Below are 20,924 nucleotides of genomic sequence, written 5' to 3'. Positions count from 1 at the left end.
AGGTGGCACTTTTGCATGAGTCTTTGCCCACACACAATCAGTGTGTGATAAATACCACACTCCTTCACTGTCTTTAAATCAGCTTAGTTCTAACTCTTAGTCCCTATTCAAAAGTGTCTGAGGTCTCACTTTCACAGATGTGGCATGCCAGCCTTCCTCTTGGAGGTCTTGTTACAAGGAACCCACAAAAGTCTCTTCACTGCCCCCTGTGCCTCCATTTATTTCAAATTCACTGTCATGTCCCCAAGTCATATATCAATTAATTTCTTCAGTGAGTTTAAATATAGAGAAAGTCATTGACTTCAGATGGCTTCTACCTTTAGTTTTGTCCAAATCCAGCATAATGTAGAGCAGGGACTACTACTTAATTTCTAATCAGTTGTCTTGACACAAATGTAAGAGACTGGCAGAAATAGGGCAGCCTAGAACTAGGGATCCTGGAGTTAACTTTAAAAATGAAATATCGGGGCACCTTCTTTTCCCAAGGGTCATGCTATAAAGTTGACCATGGTTTTGACCTATTATTTTCACAGTTCCCTGAGATTTCAGCTACTCTACAAGTAAATCAACTTCTATTCATTTCTGACCTTGCTGCTCTGTCCCCTGAACTGTGATCTTTTCCTCCTAACTTTGCTGTTGTTCTTCTTTGCTATTGCAAGGTTTGAAGGGTATTCATTAAAACAAACAAAGGAAACACAAAAAAATCCTCTGTATGCCAAGCACCTTAAACTTCTTGGAAGAAGTGGGTTTTATTAAAATCTAACATGAATAATAAAAAATAGTCTTCCTTGGGAAGAAGTAATCACTAAGAAGCAAAAAGAAAAAGAAAAGAAAGGGGCTCCTGGGTGGCTCAGTCGGTTGGGCGTCCGACTTTGGCTCAGGTCATGATCTCACAATCCGTGGGTTCGAGCCCTGCATTGGGCTCTGTGCTGACAGCTCAGAGCCTGGAGCCTCCTTCAGATTCTGTGTCTCCCTCTCTCTCTGCACCTCCCCTGCTCATACTCTGTCTCTCTATGTCTCAAAAATAAATAAAAACATTAAAAAATTAAAAAAAAAAGAAAATAAAAATAAAAAAATACAAATACCAAGAATTTGTTACAGAGTAAATTTGGGAGTGGTTGTGCACTACAAAAGGAATAAAAGAATAATATACAGAAGAAAATATATGGTATATTATGTTAACAGAAAATTTAGGAATTCCCAGAAATGGTATTAAGAAATATCATACTTGGAATATTAAGAATTGCTCATAATTTGGTACTTTTATGTGATAAAGCAGAATTATGTATTTATCAAAATCAGATTATTAAGGTTTAGGCAAAACAGTATATCATTTGCTTATAAAGAAATATGTGTCAATTTCTCATACTGTATTTTCTTAGTCATTGGATGTTTTCATCAAGGATGTCTCTCAATTTATAAGTAGAAATTATTTCAACATTTGAAAGTGAATTAATTCTTTAAATTTTCCCCCTTATGTTCATTAAATGGGAATCAGCAGTATTGTTAATTTGGTAATTCGGTTTCACAAAATTTATGTTATGAGTCAAGGCTCCATTTTAGATCCTATTTAAGTTACAAGAACAAAATATTTTGGTAATTGATTTATTCAGTAAATGTTTAATGCTATTATAAAGTTAAGAAATCATTCATGACCTCAGAGTGATTATAGTTTAGTGGCAGAGCTCCTAATGGCCAAAAAAACCCAAAAACAAAAACAAAAGTCTCAGACATAACTTGATCAGCTTTATCTTCTAGAAAATTCATGGGGAATGAAGAGAAATAGAAGACATTATGCAAGGAAAGCAGTAAGAAGGTACTTCAGTTATATATTGCTGCATAACACACCGTCCCACACTTAGTGGCTTAAGACAGCATTGATCATTTATATTGTTCATCAATATGCAATTTGGGCAAGGCTTGGCAAGATCAGATTGTTTCTGCTCCCTGCACCAACACCCAGTTGAGGACTAGAAGATCCATGTACAAGATGGTTTATTCAGACACCTGGAAAGTTGGTGCTGCCCATCAGCAAGGAGCTCAACTCAGGCAATAGGCCTAGTTTTTCTCCATGTGATCCTCTCCATGGGCTGCTTGGGCTTCCGATATGGTGGCTGGATCCTAACAGCAAGCCCTCCAGAGATCCAGACAGACTGTAAGCCAGATTTTATGTCCTATCTTCAGAAGTCACATAGCATAATATCTTCTATAGTCCTAGTTCTGTTCAAAGAGAAGGAACCTCCCATTATCTTTTGATGGGAAATGTCAGTTGCATTGCACGAATAGCATGTGGAATGGGAAAGATTTATTTCCCAAGTTTTATTGAGGTGTAATTGACAAATATGTTTTATATGTGTGTGTGTGTGTGTGTGTGTGTGTGTGTGTATTCATGGTGTAGAATATAGTGCTTTGATATAGGCATACATTGTGAAATGATTACCACAACCAGCCTAATTAACATTGCTATCACCTCACATAGTAATAATATTTTGTGTGTGTGGTGAGAACATTTAGGATATATTAGCAAATTTCAGGTATACAACCTACTATTAACTGTAGTCATCATGCTATACATTAGATCCTCAGAATTTATTCATCTTGTATAACTGAAACTCTGTACCTTTTAACCAAGATCTCCCCACATACCCTACCCCCCACAAACCTAACTTTCAATGACAGGACATACATAGGTAAACTGCTATATACACCCGTTTAAAATAGAGGGAAAGCACATGGCAATGACTGGACCATCCGTGCAGGCTCATGCTGCCAGTTTCTTCAAAAGGGGGTAGTCCTACTGCTGAGAACTGTCCTTTCTGGCTGTTGGTTTCACCCTGTAGGCTCTTGGTTTTAACTTCTGAGTCACCCTTGATACTATTCCACTAAGAAAAAAACAGCTCTGGGGCACCTGGATGGCTTAGTTGGTTAAGCATCCAAGTCTTGGTTTGGGCTCAGATCATGATCTCTTGGTTCATGCTTGGGATTCTCTCCCTCCCTTTCTGCCCCTCCCCCACTCACTCTGTCTCTGTCAAAGACTCCTATGAGTCCACAGATCTCTACTTTAGGAACCCTATGAGATACCTAGAGATAACATCCTTTTGATATATAGAAGCCCAATTGTTTAATGGAGAGAAATTATAAAGCCTACTCTTAAGATTCTTAGCCTTTGTGTATCTAAAAAGTTCTAGGAGACACTGCCATAGAGTCTTATCTCTTAATGAAGGATTTTATAATTTAACTCTGGATTATTCTTTGCCCTAAAGAGATTTCTCAAGTTGAGAATTGTTTACTCTTTGGAGAGGCTGAGAATAAGAAATAAGTTCTTTTTGTTTTGTTTTACTTTTAACCCAGTCTTCAAAGGATATAAGGAAGGAGGCACTAAAGGGAGTAGGTTTATGGTAGGGAAGGTGCAAAGGAGCAGGAAGTATAGAGTAGAGTGGCAGTGATAAATATAATTTTAAACAAGCCCAGTTTGAGTTTGGGCTGTGTTGAGAATTTTATAAGGTATAACCCTAGGAAGAGGTATTGTCAGGGCGGTGTGGTAGGTTCTGATTACCAGATTATATAAATTGTAGTAAGCAAAGAAGGTTGGGTTGTTTGGGAGAATAGATGGCTGAAAGAAGGAAAGTATTATTTTTTCCTTTTTGTTCAGAGACAGTTTATAAGTTGGTTGAGTGGCATGCTCTATCTTCCAAGATGGTAGTCCCTGGAAAGAGTTTATGAACTAAATCAAACAGCACAGATTTGCAGGGGAACAAAACAGATCCAGGACTTAAAGAGATTTTACAAATCCAGGATGGAGTTAGCTTTTTTAGACCCCGGCTGCAAAGGTCTAAATTGGATTTTTTATGAGCACCTGGGTGGCTTAGTCAGTTAAATGTCTGACTTTGGTTCAGGTCATGATCTCACGGTTCATGAGTTCAAGGCCTGCATTGGACTCTGTGCTGACAGCTCAGAGCCTGGAGGCTGCTTTGGAATCTCTGACTTCCTCTTTCTCTGCTCTTCTCCTGCTCACACTGTCTCTCTCTGTCTCTCAAAAAATAAATAAATGTTAAATTTTTTTTTTAATTGGACTGTTTAGCTGGTATAGGAAGCAATGAAAGCCTTTTCTCATTATTTAAATAGAAAGTCCCCTCACATTTACAGTATGAGTCAGAAGGTGTTATTTTTACCAAATCAATTCCAAAGTATTATTCTTAATAAAAGTCTATAATTTATAGATCTGAAAGTTCCATTTTAAGTTGAATGGAAAGTTTAGTTTAAAGTAAGCGGTATCTAGAAATAATAAGTGTTGGCGAGGATGTAGAGAAAAGGGAGCCCTCATGCTCTGTTGGTGGGAATATAAATTGATGAAACTACTATAAAAATAGTATGTAAATTAGTCACAAAGATAAAAATGGAAATATTATATGATGCAATGATTCTACTTCTGGGTATTTACCTGAAGAAAACAAAAACACTAATTTAAAAAGATTTATACACTCCTATGTCTATTGCAGCATTATTTACAATATCCAAGATATAGAAGCAACCTAAGTGTCCATTGATAGATGAATGGATAAATAAGATGTGGTATACACATATACAATGAAATATTACCCAGCCATAAAAAAGACTGAAATCTCACCATTTGTGACAACATGGATGGACTTAGACGGTTATTGTACTAAGTGAAGTAAGGCAGACAGAGAAAGACAACCACTACGTGATTTCACTTACATGTTGATCTCAAATACAAACAAATAGCAAACACACAATAATAACTGACTCATAAATACAGAAAATAAACTGGTGGTTACCAGAAAGGAGAGAGTGGGGGAAGGGCAAAATAAGCAAAAGTGATTAAGAGGTACAGACTTCCAGTTATAAAGTAAATAAGTCTCGGGGTTGATGAGTATAGAGGGGGGAATATAGTCAACAATATGGTAATAGCATTGTGGTGGCAGATGGTGATTACACTCATCATGGGAAGCACTGACTAAATATAGAATTAGCAAATCACTGTGTTGTACACCTGAAACCAATTTTTATATTTTGACTATACTTTAATTAAATATAAATAAAATTATTAAAATGGTAATATAATGGTAAAAAGAATATGCAGATGATGGTAAAATAAGCAAATAAACATATGTATAAACATGTGTGTATCTTGACATGAAAAGAGAAGCTATGTTCAGAGAGAAGAATGTTGGAGAATAATGTGGGAAGTAAATTCCTTTTTGTGGTTGTAAAAAGCATGTGCCTATGTATGATCATACATTCTTAGAAAATTAAGAAATAAAAAAATTAGTAGTCAGCTTTGGGTAGCAGAGAAGCAGGGATGGGAGCTTTTAAACTGTGCAGAATACTCTTCTATAGTATTTTGAGTTTTTGTTTTACAGAATATGTAGTTGTTGTTTTTTTTTAACAAAAATACACATTATAGGGGCATTCACTTTTGAATGTCCCTCTCTGTAAAGAGAGCTTTCCTAATATTCTTCCTTTCTTTTTTTTAAATTTTTTTTAACATTTATTTTTGAGACAGAGAGAGACAGACGTGAACAGGGGAGGGGCAGAGAGAGAGGGAGACACAGAATCTGAAACAGGCTCCAGTCTCTGAGCAGTCAGCACAGAGCCCAACGCGGGGCTCGAACTCATGGACCGTGAGATCATGACCTGAGCCGAAGTCGGACGCTTAACCGACCGAGCCACCCAGGCGCCCCAATATTCTTCTTTTCTAATCTTATACTCTAATAAACTTTTGCCTGCTGCTCAAAAAAAAAATACACATTATAAATATCAGGTTAAAAAAAAGTAAAGTAGGAGATAACCACATCAATTTCTTTATGCTCAAAAGAACTTTTAATCTGATACTAAACTTGCCCGGTTTCTAAGAGAAAATGTCCCTTAAGTTAAACTCTGGAATATTTGCTTCACCTTAGATTTCTCAAAAGTATTTCAGTCTTTACCTTGCAAGATTTATAAGTGCAGAAATAAAAAAGTGTCATTTTATTCCTCTTATAGTAGTGAGAGAAAAAAAACTGCACAATTAAATTTGTTACCCTCTTTGTATATATATATCCTAGGAGTTCTTGCACCCTGGCCTGTCATATGCTGTGGTTTACTTGCTCCATAGTTCTCAAATACAGAAGAATTGCCATTTTTCTGTTCAGTATATAATAAAGAAACATGATAGGACATAAGAGATGTCTTTGCCCTGTGTTTCTATTCCATCCTCCTGAAAAACTACTTACAATAGCACTAAAATGAATATCTAAGATTGGAATCTTCATCAGTTCTTCCTGAGGAATCTGGTGACTAGCACAGATACAGAGCATGGTCTCTGGAGCCAGAGTGCCTGGGTTTGAATCCTGGCTATGCCCCCTGCCAGCTGTATAATCATAACTTCTCTCTGCCTCACTTTCCTTATCAGAATAGGGATGTTTAGTGCCCAATCCATAAGTTTATTATGAGGAAGAAGTTAACTAATATTGGTAAAGTAGTTAGAGCAGTGCCTAGCATGTAAGTGCAAAATGCATGTTTGGTGTTTTTTAAAGTGTGTAGTAAAGTAGACAAACCACATAGTGTAGTGTTTGAAGGTACGGGTTCTAACCCCATATCCACTACCTGTTAGCTGGGTAAGTGTGGTTGTTACTTAATCTCATTAAGTCTCACTTTCCTCCTTTGTAAAATAGAATAATTGCCAAAAGTAGCACCTGCTTCAGTTTCTCAGGATTTCATGGGATGGTGTCTGGCAAGCTCATAGCACAACGTCTGCTTCGTAGCACCAATGGTTGCAAGTATATATTTTGATTTCCATGAACTTTCTGTCCCTTGGTGTTCATTGGGTTTTATCCTTAATCCTTCTCTTCACACTTCTAGGTCACCTCTGGATCTCCTGAGAACCAGGTAAGGATCCTTTAAAAGACATGCCACGGGGGCAGAAGGCAGGGGAAGTGAGGCCGCAAGATAAATTACCTAAGGTCCTAAGAGGCTTTGCAGGTGGACTTGTGTCAGGGAGTTGGCCACTACCCATGGTCTGGCCCAAAGCCTTGTGGGTCTAGAAACCACACTCGTCAGCACTTCCAGAGCCCATCTGTCCCCCAGGGCTGGGCTCATATTAACGACGCACATACGACTAATGTACAGGATCAGAATGCCAATGTTCCCATTTACAAGGAGAAGTGAAAGTCCTGGGCCTGGTGGCTCATACTCCAACCCAGCCTATTTGTGCCTGTAGGGGCCACATCTCTGACCGGGCTGTCAATTTATTAATCTGTGATGAGGACATAGCTCCTGAGCTGCCTCTCAAGTCCCTCAAGTTTCTGCATGAAGACATGCAGATGGGATACCAAATTCTAACCAGAAAGCAGCTTGGTGAGCAAGGAATCAGAAGGTCAGTTTATTTTTGGATTCCGGTTTGATGGAATTAGAGAGGCGGATCCACAGCAGCAAGGGACAGGTCACCAGCCCAGAGCACCATCTCCCAGTGTCTGAACAGCCATTGTCTGTGCTTACTTCAGAGACAGCTTCATACCTATTTTCTTGTCTGGACTGCTTTTCTATTAGTAGAGGTTGTATGGTCAGTCAGTTTATTGCCATGCCTGAGGGTCCAAGGCTGCCTGTCCAATGGGTCCATCTGGCCTCCCAAAGCTTTTGTTTGTCTCTTATACAGTATAGAGGGTAAGGTTTAAAAATCAGGAATACTCACATCACCATCCAGAGGTGTAGCCTCTCCTGAAGAAGGTCTGGCCTTCCTGAGATTTTCCCACAACAGATCAGGCCTCTAAAGCCAAGCAGAGACTGTCTCCCTTAGATGAGGCTGGAAAACCTTTACTCAGTACCACGCATGCCTCTGGGCATGAATTTGCATCATTTTGACTAGTGAAGCTGCCTTCCTTTAGCTATGCTCTGACTTACTGTATTTTTACTTTCACATTTAATTCTCAGACAGCAGTCTTATGTTTTCACTGCCAGATTCCTTTCACTGTCACCCCCAAGTATTGAAAACACATTTTAGTTTGTAAGTCCTGGAGGTTTACACTGATGTGAAGACTGGAGTATAAAGCTCATAGCTTCAGGGAAGTGGGACACCCTTCATCCATCCTCGGGAGATATGCGGTGCTGCTGGCCGCCCTTCTCTGTTTCTAGCTCGATAGTCTCTTCTTCCTCCTGGGTGACGAATATTAAGCACTCTCATCTTCTGTACTTTTTTGTAAGGCGATAGATATTATCTCCATCACGAGAAACACAATGTGAACATCTGTACTTACAAAGACACATTTGGATGCCTAAACAAAATGTGTTCACCAATGGATTTCTTTTAGAACAAGAGCTTATTTTTAACTGCAGTGTTATAAATTATTAATAATCTGACACAGGCAGACATGCCATTTCTTATGATTCCTAAGATCTCTCAGCTTTTTTTTTTTAACTTTATCTCTCATGAATGAAGTAAATGTCATTATGTGATTGGATCACTGATTGTAAAGACAAAGTTGTTTCCCAAGGAAGCATTTTTTTTTTCATGAGTAACTCAGCCCTTAATTCCTATTAATATTCTAAATAAATTAGGATTTATTTATGAGTGGTCTGTTTGGGAAAATAGGAATAACAGTTCTAGGTCTTGCTATATCTCAGGTCCTGCTACTTCAAATATGACCACTGTATATCTTTTTTTTTTTCTTTATTTATTTTTGAGAGAGAGAGACATAGCTTAAGCAGGGGAGGGGCAGAGAGAGAGGGAGAGACAGAATCCAAAGCAGGCTCCAGGCTCTGAGCTGTCAGCACAGAGCCCAACGTAGGGCTCGAACTCACTAACATTGACATCATGACCTGAGCTGAAGTAGGACGCTTAACCGACTGAGTCACCGAGGCACCCCTTGACCACTTTATATCTTGAAACATCTTTGAGATACAAGATGATAACATATTCTCTTCTCTCTGCTTCCATATCACCTTGTATGTATCTCTTAGAATAACATTCACTTCATCTTATTTAAACTACTATTAAATAGGGGCACCTGCCTGGCTCAGTCAGTTGAGCATCTGACTCTTGATTTCAGTTCAGGTCATGATCCCAGAGTCATGGGATCGAGCCCCACTTTAAGGCTCAGCAGGGAGCCTACTTAAGAATCTCTCTCTTGAAGAATCTGCCACCCCCACTTGTGTTCTCTCTCTCTCACATAAAAAAAAAAACTATTAAATAATGAATTACCATAGTTAATGGCACATGTTTACTTCATCATCATCATACTTATAAGTTTTTTTCCCCTCAATTAGACTGTGTATTTCTCAGTTGTGTGGACTGCTCTTATTTATACTTTCTAACACAATAAGGCCAACAGCAGATGCCCTACAAATGGTGAACTGAGGTGCTCATTAGAAGTAGGAGTTCTTCTAGGTTCCCCTTTTGATATGCAATGTGACGTTATTGCTAGGAATGCTTCAGAAGTAATAACTGAGGAACGCATAATATTCACCATACTTCTGACTCAAGAAATATGGATAAATAATTGAAAAAAGTAAAGTTTTAAATTAAAATCAAATCCTAAGTCTAAAAGTAATAAATAGCAGGGGCACCTGGGTGGATTAGTTGGTTAAGTGTCTGACTCTTGATTTCGGTTCAGGTCATGATCTCACAGTTGTGGGATACATGCTGAGCATGGATCCTGCTTAAGATTCTCTCTCTCTCTCTCTCTCTCTCTCTCTCTCTTCCTGTCTCCCCTGCTAGTACTCTATCTCTCTCAAAATAAACATTAAATAATAATAATAATAATAAATAGCAAAAGACATTATAAATAGTGATAAACCACACACTGAAGGGTGATATCTATAACTCATATAATTGACAAAGGAGTAGAACTGCAGTATATAAAGACCTACCAAAATTTAATAAGGGAAAGCAAACAACCTGATAGGAAAAAGACCAATAATAATAAGATGCTCAGCTCAGGAATAATTAGGGAAACCCAAATTAAACATCAAGATTCTATATCAGTCACATGCCAAAAATATCAGTCTGGAATATCAACACTGTGGAGATTATTTACAAGAATCTAGTATAACAAAAATTCAAATACACCACCGGTTGAATTATAAATTAATCTAATTATGTTGAGATGTGGTTTGGCAATATTTAGTCAAGACAGGGCATCACCATGTCAAGACAGGATCACATCCTGTGATCCTATTAATTCCATTTCTAGGTATTCATCTTTAAAGAAATTCTTTCCCATATACAAGAATTAGAATAGTTTAATAATAGCAATAAATTAAAAACAACCTGTGTCCATCAACAGGAGAATGGATACCTGAATTGGAATGGCACACAGCAGTTAAAAAGAATGAACTATGTAGAACTACATGTAAATCCCAAGGAGAGAATATTAAGCACACACACAAAAAAGTAAAGGATCTATTATATCATTTTGCAAAGCTTAAAACATGCAAATCAATATCTTATTTACGGATAAACATATATTTAATGAAAGACTAAAAAGATGTATGGGAATGATAAAGATAACCCTGGAGAGTGTTTACCTTTGAAGAGAAAGGGAGGTGACAGGATAGGCAGGGGAACGTGGTGGCTTCAATTTTATCTGTAAAGTAGTATTTCTTCCAGGAAATCTCAAGTCAATTTGGTGCCTTAAGATTTTAAGTGGAAGCAAGGAGAATGGAAGGAGAAAGTTCAGTAGGCTCTGTAAGAAGTTTGCGTTATTAGCATGATTGGGAGAATAAAATAGAGCAATACTCACTGCTTGGCAAACTCATCCGTTTGTCAGCACTGTGTATGTTCCAATTCTGGTTGGCTATCCTAAAAGTCAACAGGGCCCTGACTCCCACCTCAGACTCAAAGCATCTTTAGCTGTATAATTTTTAAGGAGAGACAACTGTGGAAATTTAGGGGGAATACAAAATCATGGGGTGGTATGAACATAACTAAGATCATGTGAAGATTCTTTTAGGACTAGAGCAAGCTGGGAAAAAAAAGGTTTAGGTTTTATGCTAATTAGAAAAGCAATTATACCCAATTCAGAGACCAGAGTTTTTTTCAGTGAGCTGATAATGAGCAAGTTTATTTACTCAGATTTAAGACAAACTAAATTAATATAGGACGTATGATTATAAACATTTGGCTGTTGATATGTTGACTGTTGAATAGATCCAAGCTGTATTTTTATGAGGTCAATAAAAGAGCTTTGGAAAAGACTAAAAGAAAAAAAAAAAATCAAAGCCCTTGGCCAATGTTAGAAGGTACTTTGGAGGTTCTAATGTAGGTTAGTGTCTGTTCCTGTATCTTCTGTCCTGCCTTTGTCTCTATTTTAGCATATCCTTTAGCCAGACTGAAAAATGAGAGAACACATAAGTTTGGGCTGGTAAAGAATGGAGAGAGTGGGGCAGAGAAGAGCACTTTATTTTTGTTACATTGTTTTAAAAATAAGAATAAAGAAGAGTAGTCCACTTAGACTGCAAATAATATAGCAAAATAGACATAAAAAATATCAAATTATGATCTTATTTTTAAAAATACCATGTTCTTGGGACACCTGGATGGCTTAATCAATTAAAAATCCAACTCTGGATTTCGGCTCAGGTCATGGTCTCACAGTTGTGAGATCGAGGCCCACATTGGGTCTGTGCTGGGTGTGGAGCCTGCTTGGAATTCTCTCTCTCCCTCTGCCCCTCCCCTGCTCATGCTCTCTCTCTCAAAAAAAGTAACATTTTATTTTCAAAAAATAACATGTTCTTTTCAAATTACCTCAAGAATACATGAATTTATTTTTGTGAATTTATGAAATAGGTAATACACTGAGCAAAATGATCAGATCTGTCTTTGTCCCCCATCATCCCCTATTTCAAACCTTCTTCCCAGATATAATGTCTTAGCCACAATTGGTGTGCAGTCCATCCAGGTTCTTTTCTATGAATTTGCATGTAAAAATTCATGTACCCATAACTGGGATAATGTTTATTTTTGCAACACGTCCTTTCCATTTAATACCTTTTAGGGAGTTTTGCATGGTGGCGCATGTAGAGAACCTAGTTATGTTTAACAGCTTCATACTATTCCTTAGTATGGTGAAGCCATTGTTTACTTAACCTTCTGCTCTTTATGGCCCAATGCAACATTTGCATTTTTTCGCTATTACAAACAATTCTGCAGTGAATATTCTAGTGTATCCATTGTAGCAGCAGAAGGCAGATGTGACTTAATGCATGGCCAGATGTAGGAACTACAGTAGCATCAGGAGTCTGCCTTTTACATTTTTGCCTTTTGTTTTTTTCTTGATTGGCTTCAGTTTTTAAACAACCTCACCTCATGTGGTAGCACATATGTCTGTCAGCAATTCTAGGCTTACGTTCTATAAACTTAAACTCTTTCACATTATAAGCAAAAAATAGAATATTGGATCTCAGTGAACCAGCTTGGGTTACGTGACCATCCCTGACTTGATCACTGTAGCTCTGTAGACAGTATACACGGGTTAATCAGGCCTGGGTTACATGCCCACTTCTGGGGCCAGGTCAGCATGACCCAAATACGGACTAAGAAGAAGGGATGGATGGGTGATTTGTGAAATAAAAATCAGAATGATGATACCAGGAGGAGGCACATATAGCAGTCAGGCAAATATATCAATTCCTCCTGCAAATGTCTTATAGACAATATTTTATGTTTTTGTGAGTAGGAAGTGAATAGACATCCTAATGATATCCAGATTTATGTCATTAGGACCAAAGCTTTCCTGTAAGTTATCTTTCCAAATTTTTGCTGTAATAATGAAATAAGTATGTTTTGATATTTACTATTGTATATGAAAATAAAGTATGTTATTGATTGAGGACCATTAACATTATGAAAAAGAAGTAATTTTTGCAATTCAGGAAAATGTTACCCAATGTATTTGCTAAAAGTTCAGTGATATGGTAGGTCATATCTTTTCTATGATAAATACCTTGTCTTAGAACACCATTTGAAATATTCTATTATTTGCCAAACTATAGCCTAAACTCTATTTATTTATTTATTTATTTATTTATTTATTTATTTATTTATTTATATTTAACAATGTTTATCAAATTCCACTATGTGCTCATCACCATGCCAGAGGCTGAGGATAAAATCTTGACTACAAGATCTCTGCCCTCAAGTTTCTTACATTAGTGTTAGGGGCCGCAGACTATAAATAAGTAAATGAATGAGTAAAGGAGAACTTTCCAGGCTGTGACGCACTATGAAGGAAATAAAAAGGATCCTGATAAGGAAAGTAATTGGGGAAGGTCATGTCAGGTGAGGCGGTAAGGGAAGACCTCTCTGAAGAGAGAATGTTTGAACTGCAAGCTGGGAATGAAGAATGAACCCCAAACTCTAGGTCTGTAGTAGCCTCCACCCATTTGTGGCTATTGAGCACTCAGTTGTGGCGACTTTGAATCAAAATCCTCTATAAATGTAAAATGCACACCAGATCTCCAAGATTAGTATAAGAATTATAAAATATTTAATAATTCATATGTTGAGTACATGTTGAAATTGAAATATTTTAGATATGTTAGAGTAAGCATTGTTAAAATTAATTTTACGTATTTCTCTTTACGTTTTTAATGTGACCACTAAGACTGTAAAATTATATATGCGGTTTACTTATGTGTCTTTTGAACAGTCCTGGTCTAGGTGGTTTCAATTTGCTATAAATGCCATGTGCTTTTTCATCGTTTCGTCCTTGGTCATGCCAGTGGCAACTGAATTTATGTAGTAGATTTTTCTCCAAGGATATAAGTGTGTAATATTCATTGACTGAGGTGTATAAATATAATAATTCAATGTGTGATCAAGCTTAATAAAGCTCAGAGTTAAGAGGTAGTGGGTGGTAGAGAAAGCACAGAAAATTGCCACATTTACTAAAGGAGTTGTGTCATTAGTCATGTTCCTTTAGAAATGCTCACAAAACAGATAAAGGAGAGCTCTGAGCTGGAGAGGTAGGCAGAGCAAATGGCACAAGGTAATGACAGCGTGGGACAGGATTTCTGTGGGAATGAGCGAGAGCAAACCACAAAGATCTATTTCCATTCTCTGCTTTGTGAAGGAGATTCTGTTGTGTTGTACAGAACTGCCACTTCTTGCACGCTAAAACAGAGTTTTCTTCTACACATTGTTTTTGAACTGAGAAGAATGTTAGTGACTTTCGCGTGCCTCTCTCACGTCTCTGTCAGGGCAATGCTAGCAAGTTGACACACATTTAATAACATTACATTAATTCACTGCTGAGAGCAAGCAGGATAGTTTTCTTTGTGCCATATTGTTCTCATTTCCATTCGTGGCTTGTGCCACAGGGAAGAAATTAATCACTTAAAAAAATGCACGTTTGTTTGACCTGGTGAGGGAGGGGGTGTTTGGGGGTGGGGGGAAAGGTTTACATTTTAGTTTGTAAACAGTTTGGGACCCCACATGTGGTGATTGTTACGTAATCTAACAGTTTTGTGAGGGGGAAACTCTACCCTTACTGGTTTGAGAGGGAGTTGAGTCATATCCTGTGAATGTGAGGCAACAGTATTTAAGCATCACGGGTTCCGCTTACTTTCATTCTAAGTGGCTGCAGTTGAGAGCAGCAAGTGCTGTCTGTGAAGAGGCTGTTACCAGCCCTTGGAGGTGAACAGCCTCTCCTACAAGGATTCAGGAAAGAAAGCCAAGTCTGAATATGCAGTTCTCTCACTGGAATGAAAGATGTTTGGTCTATTTCTAATCAACTATGCTAGACACCTGCAAGCCGAAAAGTGCCTGCAATTTGCCATTTGTTTATAATAAGGTAAGCTCCACGTTTTGGTTTACTCATTGCATCAGGACAGCCTGGAATTAACGTGGCAGTTTTCGTACATGGTTATGCTTCAGAAAATGCCTTCTCACAGGTATTGAAGGTGGCATTTGAGTTGCTAACACAAGTAATTTTAAACTTACAGTTTAATCCATTTGTGAAATACTTAATTTAAGAGATTGATATTTTCTTTATACTAGCTTTTTATGAAAAATGTAATACCCGAGAAGCAGAAACGCTGTAGTAGTTTTGTATCATTTTAGGTTTTTTTTAAGGATTAAACAGTACCAGGATCTTTTCCCTTTTGTCCCCCCTTTTTGCTACTTTATGATCTCCGTTAAAGATGAAATGTGCATAAAACTCACATGATTATGCTTGGATTTTACGTTAAATAACCATAGCTTGCCAGCTATATTTCTCCACTGCAATAAAAAGTGGTCTTAGTCATAGGAAGTTTAGGGTTGAAAAGTAATGAAAGTCTCTTTCCCTTTCTTATTTGGCTTTCTGTTTAAGTAAAAGGCCACCATATTCATAAACTTTGATTGATGTGTCAACTTTAAAACGTGTATGAGTGTATCACAAGCCCACTTCCTCAGTTGCTGTTGGAGACACTCATATATAAATCATATGGATAGAAAAATCTGTGGATAGAAAAGTGAATGAGAGGTTTGTTTTTCAAATTCTTTAAGCTTGCGGCTGAGAGGCTGGGGTGAAAGACAGGAATGTTGTCTTGGGTTTTTATTGATTGAAGAACCAACATCGAATCAGAGACTAACAGTGGTGTCAGGTGTCACACAACTTTGAACACTCATATTTAAGACCTTTGAATTCTTTTGAGATAGAAAAGGTTAATTTGATTTTGAGGGCTATAGCTGTGAATTTGTAAGTTATTACTGAATTGAGGGATTTTTTGTATGTTTAATGACAGTTGGCATTAGAATACTTTCTTCTTGATTATTGACCATTGTCATGCTTAGAGATTGTTTCATTTCTGTTCAAAATTATACCCATTACAAAATTGGTATATTCTAACTACACATGGAAATTACTTTTCATTAGATACATATTGAATAATTCATGGTTTTTTGCAAAGGTCAGGGGTCAATGAACTAATGGAAGGCATGTAGTTTTCCTCTTCTTTGAAGGGGAAATTCAAATTAGTTCAACTTCCAAACATATTTAATGGCAGTGTTCCAAATTGAGAAAATAAAAAAAACTTTAAGGAAAATGACTTAGCACAATGAAAGCCTTTGGGGCCATGCATAGTGAAAAAGCACATATCCTAAAAGATTAGAATACAAAATGTTATAAGTAGAATATCCTGATATCGAATCTGTAGCAAACTCTTTTTTTTTCTGGCAGAAAGGGACCTATTCTGGTTAGTTACTAAATCTGCTTGAGTATTTTCCCTTATACTATATGTGAATTACTAAATGTCAATAGAAAGAATAGCATATATCTACATCAAGACAAAAGCATGTATTATTACACTTTGCATAGTGTCCGATTCTTAAATATGGATTATAATGGCCATACAAGCTGTTGTTATGGATTAAAACTCAGACTGATAAAATGTTGTGAAATCAAGTTTTTACAGTATGTTCTGTTTCAAATATGGACTTAATTATTTATGACATTGCACAGCCAACTGGTAATTACCTGATTAGATTTTCAAGGCATCTTGCTTCTCCTCCTTCGTTGCTGTGATCCCCATTCTTTGACTATATTCTTTAGACTTCCAGAAGGGGTATGGGTAAAGTGCAGGGAGAGAGAAGGAAAGAAAACAAATACACACACAGTGTAATTTTTCTGTGTCTCACCTCTCAAAATGGCTTTGATGAAGAAAGAGTTTAGATATAATAGCTAAAATGAGTCTTTAGATAACCTGTGGATCTTAATTAGTCAGGAAATCCCTTGACCTCTGAGATGAGGAACAAGTGGGAACTTGGTTCGGAAAATCTTTTTTTACCTTACAGGATTGTTTGCAAAGATGGAATAATTTCATATCTGTGTTGTATTTTATTAACTGTAAGGTGTTAGGCATATTTTTGAGAATTTTTTTGTCTTCCTATAGTAAAGGAGCTGATGAGATATCAAAGATACTCAGAATTCCACTCTGGATTTAGAATATTTCTTTTCAGTGATAAAAGTCTCCTTTTTCTTCTCTTTGCAAACTACTTTACTGGTTAATTTCCAACTTATATAAAAATATTTTGCAAGGATGAGCTCCAAAACTAAAAACCAAGAACCCAAATTTACCTAAGTCTTGGTGCTGTTTTAAAATTTCAAATATCTCCTGGAAACTCATCGTCACTTAAAAAGTATTTATCAAGTGGCAACTAAACTTAATTTTCAACCTAGAAACAACATGATGTCTCTCAACTGGGGACTACATCAGCAGAAGCACACATGACATTTTTTCTTTGTTTTTAAAGATTTTTCTCTTAGGTGAGGCTTTGACAGGTTCACGAAATTTTTTTATACAGTATTCGTTCTGACTCCTGGAAACTGAATCTTTCTGGATGGTGATTTAGATGCTGCTGTCTCTAGTGAATCCTTCTGGATATCAAATGCAGCACACTTGCTGGTAAAAATAAGTAGAGATAACTCCACCTATTTCTGAAAATCAGTTTTGAAGATCAAATGAAACTGTTGGCTGTGAGAGTCTTTGTAAATGCCATAGAGCTTACAAATACCACTATCACAAGGTAAGATATACAAAATTACGTTTTTGAGGCAAACTTGATGCCTCTCACATATTCTCATTTCACAAAGAATGGAATTAAGATCCACAAGAGTTAAGAAAGGTACCTCACTTTCCTTAAGCTAATACCTGAGTCAAGACCAAAATCTAGGTCTTTCTGTCTGCTCAATTAGCTAGAAATTGATCAGAAAGACTTTTTCTTGAGTTGTATGATTAGGGTTTAAAAATAAATAAATAATATTTTTCACATATTGATGAACTTTTTTTAGGAAGCTATATGCTTAGAGAATATTGAATATTTTGTAGAAGACATATTGCCTTGTCTATAAGTTGTGTGGGCTGAGGATTCTCTGTTGGATCTAGTTTAATGGAGCATGAATTTTCGGAATGATTATCAAACTAAAACATCTGACTCTTGGAGTCTCTTAGCTTTTTCACAAAGTGTCCAAGCTCTTACTGTGGGAGATTGAATCATAAAAGGAGACATGCATAATGAATAGGGGTAAATCTGTAGCTTTTAAAATTGTGGATAGTATGGTAGATTGTTTTGATATGTTTGCTGAAAGTGGTTAGCAAAAAGAGATTCTCCAAACGCTTATCATTAAAAAGAAATTGGGAAAATTTAAACAACCAGATAGACTTGCAACCATTTCTGTTAAAATCCATCTGGCTATTTCATATTTGTGAAACTCTCTTCTTTATCGGGGACATGAGTTGGGAGAAACATGACTTTCCAAATTACAGAAGTTAAGGATGTGTATCTTACTATACCAATGAACATGATAGGTTTGTAAAGAAAATTTTTCTTTAAAGCCTCTTAAATTAAGATTAGAAGACAGAGGCAGGATGCTTGCGTGGCTCAGTTGGCTAAGTGTCTGACTCTTAATTTCAGCTCGGGTCATGATCTCACAGTTCGTGGGACAGAGCCCTGCATTGGGCTCTGTGCTAACAGTGCCAAGCCTGCTTGGGTTTCTCCCTCTCTCTCTGTCTCTCCCCCCCCCCCCTCTCTTCTCCCTCTCTCTCAAAATAAATAAATAAACATTTTTTAAAAAATTAGATGACAGATTAATTGAAAACTTTTTGTATGTTGGTAGTATTAATAAAGGTTATTTTTACTCCAAGGAATCAAAACATGGTCACCATTTCATTTAATAAAATATGTAACTCTTATGAAAGGTATATGCTATCTGCATATCCTATACTCCAACTTACCGCTTCAGTAAATAATAAGTGGAGTTTATCATTATGCTATCTTATGAACAAATCTTAGCCCTGCATTGTAATAAAGTTCACTGCTTACTTTATTCCTAGAACTATATGAATCTGCTATATAGCCTTTAGGAGATAAAGGAAAACAAGTGAGATGAAGACGTAAAAGTCTTTAAACACTTTGCTAAATAGAAATATAAGGTGATATTGGGCACTAGGAGTGTAGTGGGGGGAATCAATACTTCCTTGTAATATTGACCCCTCCTGTGGCTTTGGAGGTAACAAGTCTTGTGATTTTGTTTTTCTATCTGTGAAGCTTAGAAAACACATTAAAGCCAGACAGTTATCCCACATATCCTATGGGTACTTGGTAAATATTGATTAATGATCCTGTGAACATCAAGGTTGGGTGAAGCACTTTGAACTCATTTTGAAGAGTCTATCCATGTATCATTGGTATAAGTGCCAAGGTTTGTAAAACTATCCCCTTGAGAGAAACCCAAGGAAGAAAGCTTTGGAGATGGTTTGCTGGGTTTTGATTCCATATTAATTTAGTGCAGATAATCAAATCAGTCACTTGGTCTTCCTTTGCTTGAGTCATTTCACTAGTAGGATAGGATTAGTAATATATATTCATGACAATTTACAGCATCCCCAAATGTAACGAATCAAGTTCTAAATCTCTCACTCCATAAATGTTTTTGTCCAAGATGAAAATAACAGTAATGCTAACACTGAAGTCAGCCTATATAATAGCTTTTTATGAACTATCTAAATTAATGTCTTAAAACCACCTTATAAAATTTGGGCACTATTAATATTCCCACTTTATAGATGGAGAAACTGAAGTATTTAGAAATTTAATGACTTATCCCTGACATCACACAAATAGTTATAGAATGACCAGAATTGAACCAAGGCAGTCAGGCTTCAGCGCCAGGGTACCTGATTACATTTTATGCTGCCTCCAGTTCGAATCCCTTGATCCCAGTAATAGGAAGTGACTGTTAAAAAGTGCCACAGACAGGAAAAGAAATCTTTTTAATGTTAACGTATTCAATCATTTCGATGACTCCAACATTCTCATTCTTAGTGAAACCCAGGCCTTTATGAAGCAGAAATATACTAAAATTACTTGAGAATTCATGCAAGATGAAGCTACTAACAATACAAAGTGTGTCTGGAATGAGAAGACATAATAGAGAGTTCTCCTAGGTGATCATAGTCTTTGGCCAAATGAAAATTTTTCCATTTTTTTGACGGGGTAGGGAGAGAAAGACAGCTTTCAATGTATACATAATCAACTTACACAGTCCCAGAAAAGCTTGTGGAAATTTTTGTGTTTAGAGAAAAGATTAATGTCATGTCGCCTTTTGTCTGGACACTCCGTAAACATTTCCTGATGAAAGGCATTATTTGGGGGAAGGAGCACATTGAATGAACGGTAGAAGGAGTTTAGGTCCATTGTGCAACTAGGGTACATTTTGATCTGCTTTCTCCAAAGACTGCACAAATTTTGCTTGAAATTCTTGAGTGGTTTTCAAACCTTCTTGTTTCTTCAGGTTTTGCAGACAAGGACTTCCTTCACAGTGTTGTGCACCCTTAGCACTATCTTGGTGACTAATACATAGTAGACTCTCAGTAAGGCTTCTTGGCAAGGTGGGTGGAAGGATGGATGGATGGATGGATGGATGAATGGATGGATGGTAGGGATAAACTGGCACATCTCCAGATCTGCTCTGAGCCATGACTCATGTATCTGAAACTGGATTTGGATCAGACTGTCACTGAGCATGTGGGAAAAGGGAATGAAGTATAAAGTATGAAAGAGTTTACCTCAGTTAATTTGATACTTTATCATATGATGGTTTTCAACATGGAACTGACATAGCCAACTGGTACAAGCCTTTCACACTGTTTCATATTAGTTTCTTTAATTACACATACAAAGCATAATTGCTTTACTCCCTTGATTCAAAAGCTAAATGGGGGCCCCTGGGTGGCTTAGTTGGTTAACTGACTGACTTTGGCTCAGGTCATGATCTCGCAGTCCGAGTTCTAGCCCCGCGTTGGGCTCTCTGTGCTGACAGCTCAGAGTCTGGAGCCTGCTTCAGATCTGTGTCTCCCTCTTTCTATGCCCCTCCCCCACTCACACTCTGTCTCTCTCTAAGAATAAATAAAGGTTAAAAAAATTTATGAAAAATGTATGCAAATAT

The 20,924-nt window shown here is 37.1% G+C and overlaps 1 protein-coding gene across 23 annotated transcripts in view; it reads left to right on the top strand.

Moving 5' to 3' along the window:
- The window catches only part of MCTP1 (multiple C2 and transmembrane domain containing 1), a 535,596-nt gene that overhangs the window by 171,991 nt on the left and 342,681 nt on the right, over window positions 1-20,924 (top strand). The window contains exon 1 of one of the 23 annotated variants that reach the window (XM_042990185.1): window positions 14,583-14,789. The exons of the other annotated variants lie outside the window; for them this stretch is intronic. Coding sequence (XP_042846119.1) covers window positions 14,733-14,789 — 57 coding nt within the window. The 5' untranslated portion in view covers window positions 14,583-14,732. Of the gene's footprint in view, window positions 1-14,582; window positions 14,790-20,924 lie in introns of those variants that run through there. 23 annotated transcript variants of the gene reach the window in all.

The sequence above is a fragment of the Panthera tigris genome, chromosome A1 (assembly GCF_018350195.1).
Source record: "Panthera tigris isolate Pti1 chromosome A1, P.tigris_Pti1_mat1.1, whole genome shotgun sequence".
NCBI classification, from domain to species: Eukaryota; Metazoa; Chordata; class Mammalia; order Carnivora; family Felidae; genus Panthera; species Panthera tigris.
The sequence above is the reverse complement of the archived record's forward strand: the minus strand, read 5'-3'. Positions and strand labels throughout refer to the sequence as shown.